We start from the raw sequence: 16,183 nt of genomic DNA, 5'->3' as shown, positions 1-16,183 counted from the left end.
GGGATAAAAAAAAAAAAAGATACAAAAAAAAAAAAAAAGAAAACATGCAAAGGTATAAATAAAAAAGGAAAAGTGAAATGATAACGGAAATTAAATAGTAAGGCTCCACATGTCTCACCAAAGACATTGGGGATGCCTCACTGCTATGCCAAGACGAATGGTCCAACCAGTTGTAATCCATGTCTCCTGTGAGAGTCAGACAGATAAAAAGAATGCAGTAAAGGAGACAGTGGGAAAAAAGGACAGAGACATTATAAACCTTTTAAACTGTATGATCCTGCCTAGTTTCTAGAACTCCGGCTGCAGGGCTTATTATATACAAGAGCAAAAGCTAAGACTGCAAATGAACAAACTTTATAGAATGCAGACTATAAAGGTATATACACTAGCTGGGCATGGTGTCTCAAACCTCTAATCCTAGGTATTTGGAAGGCTGAAATCTGAGGATCACAGTTCAAAGCCAGCCAGGCACTAAAAAGTCTGTGAGGCTCTTATCTCCAATTAATCACCAGAAAATGGGAAGTAGGGCTGTGGCTCAAGGGGGAGGGTGGTAGCCTTGAGCATAAGAGCTCAGGAACAACACCCAGGTCCAGAGTTCAGGTCCCACAACTGACAAAAGAAGAAAAAAGGTATATAAACTAGACAAATTAACTCCTGTACTCCTGTAACCTTAGCTACTCTAGAGGTAGAAATTGGGAAGATAGCAGTTCAATGCCAGCCTTAGAAAAAACTTTGTAAGACTCCCATCTCATTGAAAAAACTGGGTATATATCTGTCATCCCAACGAGGCAGAATCCAAGTCAAGATCAGCATGAAAAAAAAATGCAAGATCCTCTTTGAAAAATAACCATAGCAAAAAGTGTTGGAATTGTGGCTCAAGGGGTAGAGAGATCTGCCTAATGCAGGCAAGGTCCTGAGTTCATATATAATTAATGCAAAAATATAGCAATTATGTCTTTCTCTCATGCTACCCTAAAGACATGAGTTTTTTTCTTCAAGCATTATAAAATATTATAAAACCATTTTTAAAAAGTAAGCAATGATATGCCAATAATCATTAGTTCAAAAATCAAATACCATTATTGGAATGTGTATGATGATACTTTTTATAATGATGGAATTTTCTCAAAAATTATATGGTTAAAAATAGTTACATAGCCATGCATAATCCTAGTTCCTCAGGAGACTGAGACGTGAAAATCATGGTTCAAAGCCAGACCAGGCAGGAAAGTCCACTAAACTCTTCTATCCAATAAGAGCCAGAGGAAGCAAGAAGTGGCACTGTGGCTCAAATGACAGAGCTCTAGCTTTGAACACAGAGGCTCAGAGACAATGTTGAGGCCCTGAGTTCAAGCCCTAGGACAGGCAAAAAAAGGGGGGGCAGTATATAAAATGTTTTCTGTAAAAATGGAAAAAGTTCATTCAACTTTTCTTAGTACAAATAATTTAAGCTTTACTTAAATAACACGAATTAGTATAACTTTAAAATAATTTATCAACTATTGTTCAGACATGGCATCCTTTCAAACATAATATCCTAATCTACTTTTAAATTAAAAAGTATTTTCAGTTTAGGATATACCTGAACATGTTTTAAATTTTCATTTATACTTTGATTTATTTAAACGTATTTTAATAGTTATTTTTTGAACACCTTCTATTTGCCTCATTTTGCTAAGCCTTCATGTATGGACATAAAACAGTGAAACATGCTTACAACAGCATGGAAACAAACACATTAATCATCAGTGACATGTAGAAATAGATAAGAAACACTATGAGAGCTTACTGAGATCTCATTTAGATGTAGAGGTATGAATACCTTTAAAGGAATGACGTTTAAGATTAGAACTGAAAGATGTGGCCTAGTGGACAAGTATGGACCATGGGCTGATGAAAAGTGAAGGAAATGGTGCTCTAGGAAAAAGTAGTATTTTTCTGTAAAAAGAAAAAATGCAGAAATCCGGGATACCAGTGTGCATAACCCAACAACAAGGAGGAAGAATACAAACTTACAAAGGCCTGGCCATCCATTTGTAAGGAAATGGAAAGACTTGGAAAAAAATCATATTAAGTGAAGTAAGCCAGACTCAAAGGAACATGGGCTCAATGGTTTCCCTCATTTGTCATAATCAGTAGAAACCTTGGGTTCTCCTAGCAGAGATTTACAATAGAACAAAACCTAGATACATAAGACCATATAGGATGATGCTAAATGAAAGGACCTCCAGGATACAGAAACAAAAGCCAGATAATGAGTGATTGTTGTCCTTAATGTACTATGTTATCTCTCATCTCTTTTGCTGTCCCTTGGTTATCTCATATTGTTACAGTATTCTACCTTGTTATCTGATATATTGGATATATGCATATTTGGTTATTTGAAATCACATAGGGAAGATGGGAAAACAAGATGAGGTATGATAGGGATTGGGGGAGGGAAATGGGGACCAAGACATGAGAAAGGATATCATGTATGTGAAATAATGCACCCTCTATCTGGTGAATATAATGTAACCGTTCTATTAATTACAATAAAAAATATATGGGAAAAAAGGGCCTGGCCATGTATTACAGAACTGCTTAATTAAGACTTCATGCAATGTTAAAGATTATAAATTTCAATCATTAAAAATAAGCAAAATGGTAATATATTCTGATTTATCCTTTAAAATGTGAAATCTACGTAAGACATAGAATCTAAGTTGTAATAACCTGAAAGTTAAGAGACACCACCCCTCATCTTGGGCATTAGTGCCTATAATCCCAGCTACCTGTGAGACTTTGAGCCAACTCCTATGAATCACATAATTTTAGAACAAAAAGAAAGTTTTTTTCACTCATTCACACATTTTGTACAATGTATAGTCATTCATTTATTCTAAAAATATTTTTGAGAGATTACCATATGCCAGATGTCAAGTTAGGCATTCAACCTGGCAAAACTAAAATACCACTTACTCTATCTTTTGAGCCAGATAACTTACCTTATTGAGAGTAAAAAGAAATATGACTACTTTAATTGGTTACCCTTAAATTTATAACTATTAATATCAAGTCAACTTTAAATGTAGTTCCTAAGAGGGCTAAGTACAATATTTTCTTGATTCAGTGTCTCTTCCACTCTACTAGTATTTTCCAGATTCTCTATCCACAGACCTCACACCTCTTTCCTAATTCTGATTCTCAGATATGAATCCTAATCTCTTTGCTCTACTCAAAAAATAGAGATAATACCATGAAACAAATTACACTCTCAGAACCTACCATACTTAACATCCTATGCGCACCTATATTCACATATTTTAACTTCCTCCTTATTATGAACAAGCTATCCTGGCTCCTCCAGATAACCCCCTTATTAATGAGTTGAATCTAATCTTTCATATACACAAAGATAGGAAATTGTCCTCTTCTGCATTACCAAGTGATTTTTCTCCCTAAATAATCATCTTTAAAAAATAGATATGCTGTCTTATATGAAACAAACTCCTTCTCTAGATAGCATTCTGTTACTGCTTTTGTTTTGTTCAAAACATCTCCCTTTAGATATTTGAATCTATTTCAAAAGTCACCAATTCTAATACCTTTTTCTATACACAGGGAAATATACATCTCCCACAATTTCTTGCACAGTTTTTAGCTCAACCAAAAATTCTTGGAGTCATCCTTCACTTTTCGCTTAGGCTCTAAATCCTATGAAAATTTTCTTAGTTGTACTTCTAAAATATATCCAAAATTTAGACAAAGATTCTCTGCTCCTCCAAAATTTATGGTCATTCCTTTGAAATTTCTCATCTAATGTATATTCTGCCTTGTAAAAATCCTTAGCAAAGAACTCTGCTAAGTCAGTTTAGCAAGAACATCCCACCTTGACATCTGAACAGCCTCAGTATCAGATTAGATATTCATTTTGCATCACCTCCAGGTTCTGTCTGATTCCACTGGACTATCTTCAGCACAAATTCTATTAGATAATGTAAACCAGGATTCCTCTTTATCCCTCATATTTCCCGAGTAATCCTAAATTCCTTATCTGCTCTCCAAACCCATGATTATGAATTGCCCACAATACATTTGAAGTTGAACCTAAAATTTGTCCATTAGTGTAATCTTTTTCTATTATCATGGTTCTTGTAATTACACTCTTGGATAAAGTGTACCCTTTACTAACTGACATATTTTTCTTTTTTTTAATTTAATTTTATTGTCAAGGTGATGTACAGAGAGGTTACAGTTACATACAAAAGGTGGTGAGTACATTTCTTGTCAAACATTGTTACCCCCTCCCTTGTGCTCCCATTTTCCCTCCCCCAATCTCTGCCCCTCCACCTTATAAAGTTCATTTCCAACATATTGTCTTGAGAGAATGGCTTTTGCATTGGTTCACCCTCTGTCCTTTGTTTCACCATTTTGTTGTTTCCCTTTTCTTCCCTAATTCAGATAAATATGTATACAATACACAGGGCAATCATCCCTATTACTACCAATTTGGCACAAATAGCTTTTTTCCTAGGGTATTTCATTAGTCTGATGTATATTACCTTTGTATCCATTCTGTATCTCAGAAATCTTTTCCAACACAGCATTGGATTTATCTTCATTTGAAATTTGATAGGGAAGGGGGGAAAACCAAGACGGTGGGGGGTGTGGGGGGGGGGGGATACGGGTACCAAGACATGTGAAAGGGTATCAATGTATGTGAATTAATGCACCTTCTATCTGGCAAATATCATGTAATCCTTTTACTAATTACAATAAAAAAAAAGTACGTTGGATCAAACTAATACTCATACCTTCTAATGGCTTCTTACCTCACTCTAGACAGCAAAAGTCAAAGTTCTTACAGAGACTTACAATCTGACACCCTGCTATTAACTTATATGTTTGGGGGTTTTCTTTGGCTTTTATTTTATTAACTATTGTAGCACCTAACATGGGGAATACTGCCTAAAATAGAAATATTAACTGAACAAACTGATGGAATAAGACATCGTGTCTATTTTCATACTTCTTCATGCATGGAATCTTGTTCTTAATGGAAACCACAAACATAAAAGCTGGCTAAGTCAAAATTTGGTTAAAGTGAAGCTGAATATCTAGTTGGAAATGGCCTTTCAACTTGCTCAGTGCTTTCTGAAACATTACCACATAAATCGGGTGCTCTATTAAGAATAGTTTGACTCAATGCTTTTTATATATACTATTAAACAGCCTATCCTACTATCAAACCCGCCTATTTCCAAAGTAATCTCAGCACAAATCCTTAGAATTTAGCTCACCAAACTTCATAATATGGTTATAAGAGAATAATCCAGTTAGAAAAGCAACAGCAAAAAAATATCCAATATCATAGCATAGCATGAAAACACAGGGAACTTACTTTTGAGAAATTTGAAACAAGGAATCTAGACAGTTTGTCCTCTGCTCTCGGTGTTTAGAAGTGACTAACTTTTTATTTTTTCCTGGTGTCTATCACATCTCTAGAATTTGCATCAAGCATCAATGCAGCAGTGGTACTCACTAGACACTACACCAGAAATGAACTCCACATTACAATAGCACAAAACCTAGGTACATAAAGTCTTACAGGATGAGACTAAATGAAAGGATCTCCAAGATATGGAAACAAGTTTATATTATATGATTGTTTTCTTAACGTACTATGTTATTTTGCTTCTCTTTTTTGCTCCTTGTTACTGTATATGAATGTGTTACCTGGTAAATGGTAGATAAGTTTCTTTGTTTATCTGAAATAGGAAAGGGAAAGGGGGAAACAAGATGATTAGGAGGGAGTGGGAGGAGGAAAATGGAGACAAAACATGAGAAGGGGTATCAATGTGTGTGAGAAGTACTGCACCTACTACCTGGTGAATGAAACCATAACCCCTCTATACATTACTCTGACAATTTAAAAAGAAAAAAAAAAGGAATGAACTCTACAACTTGTGGGTGTGGAGGGGAGGGGGGGAGGGGGAAATTGGGCAAGTACAAAAGAAGAGGTGACATTGTCCAAAAAGAAATTATTCATTGCCTGACTTGTGAAATAGTAATCTCTCTGGTATATCATAACAATAAATAAATAAATACAGCATAATAACAATAAATAAACAATAACCCTCCCCCAAAAGAATAGTTTGAAAAATATTAACTTAGTCCGTTCAACTCATATTTAAAAGGAACTTAAAGAAATCTAATAACAACACATGCTGGAGGGATGTGGCCAGGAGGGATCACTACTACACTGTTGGTGGGAGTGCAAACTCATTCAACCACTAAGGAAAGCACTATGTCAGTTCCTCAAAAGACTAAAACATAGGGGCCTGGAGTTTGGCCTAGTGGTAGAGTGCTTGCCTAGCATGCACGAAGGCAGGGGTTAGATTCCTCAGTACCACATACATAGAAAAAAAAGCTGGAAATGGTGCTGAGGCTCAAGTGGTAGAGCTCTAGTCTTGAGAAAGTCCAAGGACAGTGGTCTGGCCCCAACCTCAAGCCCAGGACTGGCAAAAAAAAAAAGGCTAAACATAGAACACCCCTATGACCCAGCAATTCCACTACTTGGCATTTACCCCAAAGTCCAGAAACAAGGACATACTAAATTCACTAGCACAACGATGTTCATTGCAGCACTATTTACCATAGCAAAGATATACAACCAACCAACCAGATTTCCCTCAGTTTATGAGTGGATCAACAAGATGTGGCATTTATACACGATGGAATTCTATGCTGCTGTCAGAAAAAACGACATCACCCCATTTGTAAGGAAATGGAAAGACTTGGAAAAAAAATCATATTAAGTGAAGTAAGCCAGACTCAAAGGAACGTAGGCTCAATGGTTTCCCTCATTTGTCATAATCAGTAGAAACCTTGGGCTCTCCTAGCAGAGATTTACAATAGAACAAAACCTAGATACATAAGGCCATATAGGATGATGCTAAATGAATGGACCTCCAGGATACAGAAACAAAAGCCAGATAATGAGTGATTGTTGTCCTTAATGTACTATGTTATCTCTCATCTCTTTTGTGTCCCTTGGTTATCTCCTATTGTTACAGATTTCACCTTGTTAAATAATATATTAGATATATGCTTGATTGGTTATTTGAAATTGGATAGGAAAGGGGGAAAAACAGTATGAGCAGTGTGGGGTTGGGGGGGAGGAAAATGGGGACCATGACATGAGAAAGGGTATCAATATATGTGAAGTAATGCATCTTCTATCTGGTGAATATAATGTAACCCTTCTATTAATTACAATAAAAATATATGAAAAAAGGGAACTTGAAGAAAATTAAATTTCCTAACATTACATTAGAGTACAATATGACACGTAATTTTTTTTTCTCAAGTCCTGGGCTTAAGCTCAGGGCCTGAGCACTGTCCTTAAGCTTTCTCAAGGCTAGAACTCTACCACTTGAGCCACAGCACCACTTCCAGCTTTTCTTTTTCTATATATGTGGTACCGAGGAACCTAGGTCTTTATGCATGCTAAATAAGCACTCTTACCACGAGGCCAAACTCCCTGTCCCAAGTACATATATTGTCAATCCATTACTGTTTCTAATATATTACACTGTCTATTTATAAAAGGACAGTTATTGGCTTCACCAATTTCTCAATAGCTTATAACTTTCTTATAGAAAGCAAATTTATATTTTTCATTTTTGCATGTCACTCTACCTCAGTGCCAAAAAATGTCTATAAAATAGTCAGTACCCAATGCTGATTTTTATCACATTGTACAGAATATCTACTCTCATCCCAAACCAATGGACACATTAACTCAGTTGTAAGGTCCTATCTCCTAAATCAAGGTAGAAATCTCTCTATGAATTAAATGTCATATAGTTAACTATTTTTTGTGTCTGTCACATTACAGTGCTTTTATTTACATATCTACTTCCTGAGCATTGATCATACCATGTTCATGTTTTCCATGGCCTTTAGCGTAGGACCAGTCACACAATAGACTTGTGTCTATTAAAAAGGAGGATATGAGGAAGGGTATTGGAATAAATAATATTCTAAGACTGAACTGAAAACAGCAGAAATTGCTATATACTTACACTTAGAGTTGTATGTTCTGTAAATTATTCTTTATTTTAGCTTTATTAGTTATCTTATTGGATGTATATCCATTAAAACAGGTTCTTACCAAAATCTTAACCACATCTTCAAATAATACTAATCTCTTTTCAATGAATTTTTATAATATTAATTCTAATTTTCTATTACCTTTTGCTATTATTTAAAGATAGAATACTTTTTAACCATGTATAAATATATTCCATTAATAGGTTAATAGACATCTTCCCCTGCTCTTCTTTTTGTTTCTTTTTTTTAAATGTTATTGTCGGGATAATGTATAGAAGGGTTACAGTTATATTCGTCAGGAAGTAGGTGCATTACTTCCCACACATTAATACCCCTTCTCATGTTTCTGTCCCCGTTTCCCTCCCCAAACCTCTTCCAATCATCTGGTTTCCCCCTTTCCCTTTCCTATTACAAATAAACGTATATATAATATGCCAGGTAACAAAGTCAGACACAGTAACAATATGAGATTAACCAAAGGGCAACCAAAGAGAAGAGGAATGACATAGTACATTAAGAACAACAATCATACAAGATAAATCTGTTTCCATATCCTAGAGTTCATTTCATTTAGTCTCATCCTATATGACCTTATGTACCTAGGTTTTGAGCTATTGTAATCCTCTCCTAGGAGAGTCCTAGACGTGTACTAATTATTACAAATGAGGGAAAATACTGGGCCTTGTTCCTTTTGGTCTGGCTTACTTCACTTAATATGATTTTTTCCAAGTGTTTCCATTTCTTTACAAATGGGGTGATGTCATTCTTTCTGATGGCAGCATAGACTTCCATTGTGTATAAATACCACATATTCTTGATCCATTCATCTACTGAGGGGCATCTGGTTGGTTCCATATCTTTGCTATGGTAAATAATTCTGCAATGAACATCATTGTGCTAGTAGCTTTAGTATGCCCTTGTTTCTGGACATTTGGGTAGATGCAAAGGAGTGGAATTGCTGGGTCATAGGGAAACAAAAACAACTATGTTTAGTCTTTCGAGTAATCACCATATTGCTTTCCATAGTGGTTGAATAGTTTATACTCCCACCAACAGTGTAGTAGGGATCCCTCCTGGCCACATCCCCTCCATCATCTGTTATTAGATTTCTTGATAATGGCCATTCTTACTGGCATGAGGTGGAATCTCAAAGTTGATTTGATTTGCATTTCTTTTATGGCCAGAGATGTCGAGCATTTCTTCATACAGGTTAATAAACATCTTATTGAATAAGCAGATGAGGGAAATTTTTACTCAGCATTCACAAATCATTTAATATTTTATATATTTGAAAATTGATCATTTTAATCAAATCTCTTAATTTTATAGATTGTCTTTTCAAAATGGAAAATTTTGCTTTGAAATTCATTTTTTACTAATAATCATTTCATAATAGTAAAATTCTTCCTTTATGAACAGTAAGAAGCATATCACAGAATTTATTTTAAATCCTACGAAGATGAACCACTAAATTTTGACACCAATATTTTGTTTTTAAGTTAAGGGGAAGTATTAGGGTTTAAATTGAGGTTCACATAAATGCTAGGCAATTGCTTAGTCACTTGAGCCAGATCTTTTTCATTTTATTTGATTTTTCAGTAAAGCTCACAAAGCAATATTTTTTCCTATTCACTTAAAAAATTCTTCCCTAAAATTGTAATACCATGCTAAACATAAAAATGTAGATTTTATTTACTAAATCTTAAGTTAAAGTAACACAGACTCCATTTTTAACTCAAAAGCTAATTGTTTCTATCATATAATTTCAAAGATTAATTAATAACTTAATTTTTCTTTTAATTTTCCACTCAACTAGTAAAGCACCCTACTTTGTGTGCCAATCACTAAAATCTATAAGGGGATATTTTCAGTACATACTTGGGTACTAAAGTTACTATTTAAAATAGTCCATTTTCCAAGGGCCAATGCCTAACATAGTATTTTTATCCCTAATTTAATAATAGTTTTATTCATGTAAAGAGAGAAATTATCATTCTTCTTTTTTTTTGCCAGTCCTTGGAGTTGAACTCAGGGCCTGAGCATTGCATTGTCCTTGGACTTTCTCAAGGCTAGAGCTCTACCACTTGAGCCACAACACCACTTCCAGCTTCTTCTATGTATGTGGTACTAAGGAAACAAACCCGGGTCCAAGTCTTTGTGCATGCTATGCAAGCACTCTACCACTAGCCAAAACATCTGGGCCAGAAATTTTCATTCTTTTAAAACTACATATAACCCTAGCTACGGAAGAAGTAAAGATCAATGGCTTATAATCCAAGACTAACACAGTTAAGAAGTTAGTAAGAACTCATCTCAACAAACAAGTGAGGTAAAATTAATGTACTTCTCATCCCAGTTGCAGGGAAAACTACAGAAGAAGTTTACTGTCCAAGGCTAGTCACACACACACACACATAAACAAACACACACACACACACACACACACACACACTTGAAATCTCATTTAAAAAAAAAAAAGGATCGGAGGCACAATGTGACTATCATATTGTAGACCACTTGCAAGCACAAGGCCCTGAATTCAAACCAGAATACTGAGGAGAAGAATACAACTTGTGAAGGTCTTAATAAAATACCCACCTGAATTTTTAAATAAATAAAATATTCTCATTATGACGTTAGTTTTCAAGCACTTTGAATCTACTTGATTTTGTACTTTCTAAATGTCTAATCTAATGTTCCACAAATTAGTACTGTCTTCAGATTTTTAATATATACTACCTTTTTTATATATTTCTTTGCAAATACATACATATATATATGGAGAGAGAGAGGGAGAGAGAGAGAGAGAGAGAGAGAGAGAGAGAGAGAGAGAGAGAGAGAGAGAGAGAGAGAGAGAGAGAGAGAGAGAGGGAACACCCAGTATTTAAAGACAAGAAACTTGATATCAAGAATGGGGACAAATTTCACTATTGATGATATCTAAACTCAAGCAAATACAAAGCTGATCCTTTCAGAGTTTATTTCTAGCACTTTAACACTTATGCTTTGATATCGATCTTCCTATATTTATTTGGCTCCCTCCCACCTTAAAGTAAGTAAAGGTATATTGTACTGCTTCTCACAATGAAGCAATGTTTCATAATGTATAGCTAAATGATATATAAGCTTTCTAGTACAATCTCTACTCAAAAGTTTACAGAGAAACAAAAAATTTTTCAACATTTGGGAAAATCAGAGTGTACCCTGGAAATACAAAGAAAACTAAAGTTCTTTTTAATGAATCTAAGTCCTTTAAAAAGATTGACCTGTCTTAAAAGAGGCTATCTTTTGTAAGGCTGGGCAAATGACAACAAGATAATAACATAAGATGTGAAAAAATGATGAATATGTTAAGATTAAAATATATCTAATAGAATGATGAAAGCATTGTTGATATTGAACAAGATGTATTGCACTTATATATGGGTTTGTTGAACTGAAAAAATAAAGCATAGCTAATAAAAAAATTTTATCACCTACAATTTATCAGTCATTCAACACCTTTTCTAACCTGTCTCTAAATCTAAAGGAGATAAGGGAGGGATCCAGAAAACATGAGCATCAAATGAGTCAAAAAAATGGTAAAGGACCAGTTTAAAACAACTTTGATTATGATTCCCAGTATACATAGCCAGTCTTCTATATCCCCAGATTCATCACAGACTCAAAAAACAGTAGAAAAATTTTCATTGAGCCTGCAGTGAACACATACAGACATTTTCCCATCACTATTCACTAAGTAGTACAGTGTAAAAACTATCTATATAGCATCGACCATGTAGTAGGTATCAGATGCAATCAAGAGATGATTCATATCTTAGAGGAAGATGTGTACTAGTTCTATGTCAATACCACTCCATTTTATGACTGGTATTGGAGCATCCACAAATTTGGTGTCAAAAAGGAATCTCCTAACCTCCTGAGAATACTAAAGGATGACTGTATATTTTATACTTTCCTGAACAGAATGCACAAACACAAGTAACAAAAAAAGAAAGAAAATCTTTATAGAGCAATCATCCTTACTCTGTGCACTTCTGTAATAGTTTCTAGTCTATTCCACTCTAGAGGTTTTTTTTCTAATGGTTCTTTTTTGAAATGAAGTGAGTAGGAAGGCATTAGTCGGAAATATGTATAGTTAATTCTGGCTGTCATAACAGGAAGTACGCAACACTTGTATCTAGCAGGTAGAGGACAGAAATGCTGCCAAGCATCTTGAAATGCACAAGACAGTTAAGACACACAGTTAAAAAAAAAACAGGAGAAAACAAGGTAAGAGCTGAAACTGTTCGAAAATAAATATCTGACTTAAGTCATCGCTTTAAACATAAGAAAAAAAAGTACAGTTATCTAGAGCTGAGGTTAAAAATCTTGCACTAGATTATTTACACATCATAAAGCCAATAGTATGTCTAAAAGGTTATAAAAATACAAACACTAAATAAGTAATATATGCTACTTGACAATAATTATATCTGCACCTCTATATATTACATCTTATAATAATTATATGTGTATATATATGTATACATACATATATATTTGATAGAGAAAGGAAGGAAGAAAAAGGAAGGGAAAGAGAAAGGGGGGGAGGAAAAATTCATTTGACCCTTCAACTACCAAATAATAAAAATGGTATCATTCTGATTAACAATTTACAGGTACATAAAAAACATTGAGAGTGGTTAAAAATGTGAGACAAGGTCATGTAGTTAGTGAAAACACATTCAAGAAATGATCTCTTAGTCTCCAAAACATATATTCTTTCTATTAAACTTCCCTTTCACTTTTGCACAAATACTGACTAAATGATTCATAGATCTGTAATTATTTATCAGAATGTATGAGTAAGGGGCCGGGAGTTTGGCCTAGTGGTAGAGTGCTTGCCTAGCATGCACGAAGACCCAGGTTCGTTTCCTCAGTACCACATACATAGCAAAAAGCTGGAAGTGGTGCTGAGGCTAAGTGGTAGAGTGCTAGCCTTCAGAAAGTCCAAGAACAGTGTTCAGGCCCTGGGCCCAAGCCCAGGACTGGCAAAAAAACAAACAAACAAACAGAATATATGATGAGTGAGAAGACAAATTTTAAATGTGAGTGAAATTCTTTAGATTTAAAAAAAATTACATCCATCCTAAATGTTACATGGATAAGAGTCAAAGTTTCCAATGTAGCTTATCATAAGAAAAAAATAACCTAAACACATGAGAGAAATAATTCAAGTTGCAAACTATAAAATTGTATTATTAAAAGATCAAGAAAGTGTCATTTATCTGTAAAAGCTGTGATACAAAAAGGGTTGAAAATAATTATTTTGTTATGATAATATTGCCTTGCACAATCTATTTAGGTTTAGCTAAAATTTTTAAAGTACATTCCTCCATCCAAATTTACCTAGTACATCAATGAAAGATTACACAGAAGAAAGAAAATGGATGCTGGAAGTGCCTAGTGGTAGAGTGCTTGCTTAGCATGCATGAAGCCATAGGTTCAATTCCTTGGCACCACATACACAGAGAAACCAGGAAGTGGTGCTGTGGCTCAGGTGGTAGAGCACTAGCCTTGAGTACAGAGATGCTCCAGGACAGTACCTAGGCCCTGAGCTCAAGTCAGAAAAAAAAGGGAACAAAAAAGAAAAAGGAAATGGAACAGAAAACAAAAAGACAACGAAGGTGTTTGAGTTGTAAAATACTTTATTTGGAATCAGATTGTTTTGTTTTGTTGCTGGTCCTGGGACTTGAACTCGGGGCTTGAGTTCTCCCTGATCCAGCCACAGTTCTACTTTCAGCTTTTTTCTGGTAATTGGAGAGAAGATTCTCATAACTTGTTGTTGGGGCTGGAGGGACAGAGCCCAGGCGCAGAGTTCAAGCTCCACCAAAAAAATAATTAAAGTAATATTGCATTTTCATTTTATGAGTACCTGGGCAAATAAATTCTCCCTTACTACTCCTAGCCATTGTTACCCACATTTTTTCGTTCTATATTAACTTTAGAAAATAAGATATTTTAAGGCTTGAATTGGTATTATTACTAATGTGAAGAGAGTTTTTTTGGTATGCTCTTTACAACATTTACTCTTCCTAATCAGGAACATGAACCTCCAAATCACATCTTCTTTAACATTACCTAGTAAAACTTCATTAGTTTCTTTATAGGGTCTGTTGTTTTTTCACTATCATTGTTGGTTTGTTTCTTTCCTTTGACCATTTGAGCCACACCCCCAAGTCTGTCTTGATCGTTCTTTTTTAAGTCATACTTGTTGTTTTCTTCAGAATAAGAACTGTACTAATTTCTATTTTCTAACTAATTCTATTTGGTATAGTATAAAAATTACTCTATGAAAGTTTATATCTAAATGCCTGTCTGAATTCCTTTGAGATGGTTATTTGAAGTGGACTAAGCACCAAATATTACAATAAAACTGGTAAAGGAAGAAATAAAAGGGATTCTGGTTAGAAACTCACAAATCTGGCACATTTTGTCTTACAACAAAATAGACTCTACAAAGGTTTACTAATCAAAAAAATAGTAAAAATAACAACACAAATAGCTAAACATTTCATTGATTTGAAGATGACAGAGGGCTTTACAAGAATAAAAATAATGGGAAAAAATCAGCAAATATACAAAGATGTAACTATCTTTGATTCTATATTTCTAAGTAATCAAATATGAAAATAGAAAATAAATGTGAAAAATAAGTTAAAGGTCATAAAATCCTACTATATAGACAAATCTTAAAATCAATAAGATCAAATCTATTGAGAAAAATAGGCAAACTATAATTTAACCAACAATTCATAGAAGATATCAAATATCAATATGCATACAAAACATTTAACCTCAAGATCAAACTTAAATTAACAATGAAAGGACATTTTTGTAGTTTGTTCAACTGTTCATTTCTATGAACAGCCTTGGCTGTTCACTTCTGATAGAAGAGAACAGAATGTTAATAATCTTTCTGGAAAAACAAGAAAACATAATAATAATCTTTCTGGAAAAATACTTGGAAATCTGAATTACTGATTTCCAAATTGAGAATTTCAAAATTTCCAATTTGGAAAGTTGAATTCAAGTTTTAAAGACCAAAAAGAAAAAAATATATATTTCTGAAAGACTCAGAGACATGGGTAATAATTACATAAAGATAACTATTATTTTATTTGCATTAGCAATTGGAAGCAACTATAATGCCTGAAATAGACATTTAGAATGTAGTACCTTCTTTTGATAGAATACTAATGTGGTCACTAAAAACAGAATTCTAAATATCTAGTGGCTTGAAATAAAGCTTCTTGTGTAAAGTAACTGGAAAAATTGGGACAGAAAATTCTACATAGAATTCTACCAATTTTATAACAATATAAACTATGTGGCATAGGATAAAAGGATAAGAATATAACAAAAGTTGGCTGGAGGGGGGGGAAGGGTTGTTGTTTCTATGAGTTGTGAGGTTTGACCTCTGGGGCCTGGGTGCTGTCCCTGAGCTTTTAGCTTAAGGCTACTACCCTACCCCTGGGCCTAGGCATTGTCCCTGAGCTCTTCAGCTCAAGGCTAATGCCCTACCCTTGAGCCACAGCCCCACTTCCTATTTTCTGGTGATTAATTGTAGATAAGAGTCTCAAGGTCTTTTGTGCCCAGGCTGGCTTTCAACCTTGATCCTCAGATCTCAATGTCCTGAGTATCTAGGATTACAGGCATGAGCCACTGAGTCCAGAATAAGAAGTTTTAATGGTGGCTATATCTGTAAAAAGAAAAAATGGATAAAATGTATTTTCATACTTTATGCTTTGAGAAATGTTTCTATAGTGAACATATTTTTATTTGGAGACATATAAGTAAGTGTTAGTTTTAACACTAGACCAACTAAACTTTGCTTTAATATGCCACAGAATGATGCAAGAAAACTTCAGAAATGAAGAAAGCTTTTTTTTAAAGTACAGTTTCTTCTACCTGAACAACAGGAGAGGATCTCCTGAGATGTTCCTTACATCAACACCATTCAAAAACTTAAAAGGAAGATAGGCATATTTAGCTATTGAAAGTTTACGAGGACAACTTAAAAAGAAAAGCTTTGAGAGGTCAG

The 16,183-nt window shown here is 34.4% G+C and overlaps 1 protein-coding gene across 50 annotated transcripts in view; it reads right to left on the bottom strand.

Annotated features, from left to right (window-relative positions):
* Rims2 (regulating synaptic membrane exocytosis 2) overlaps positions 1-16,183 on the bottom strand; it is a 385,455-nt gene that overhangs the window by 188,612 nt on the left and 180,660 nt on the right. For 26 of the 50 annotated variants that reach the window (XM_090339200.1, XM_090339203.1, XM_090339227.1 and 23 more), the window contains one exon: positions 119-186. The exons of the other annotated variants lie outside the window; for them this stretch is intronic. In XM_090339200.1, coding sequence (XP_090195326.1) covers positions 119-186 — 68 coding nt within the window. The remainder of the gene's footprint in view (positions 1-118; positions 187-16,183) is intronic. 50 annotated transcript variants of the gene reach the window in all.

The sequence above is a fragment of the Megascapheus bottae genome, chromosome 9, assembly GCF_031878675.1.
Source record: "Megascapheus bottae isolate mThoBot1 chromosome 9, mThoBot2.hap1, whole genome shotgun sequence".
Classification (NCBI taxonomy): domain Eukaryota; kingdom Metazoa; phylum Chordata; class Mammalia; order Rodentia; family Geomyidae; genus Megascapheus; species Megascapheus bottae.
This window is presented reverse-complemented; position numbering and strand designations above follow the sequence as displayed.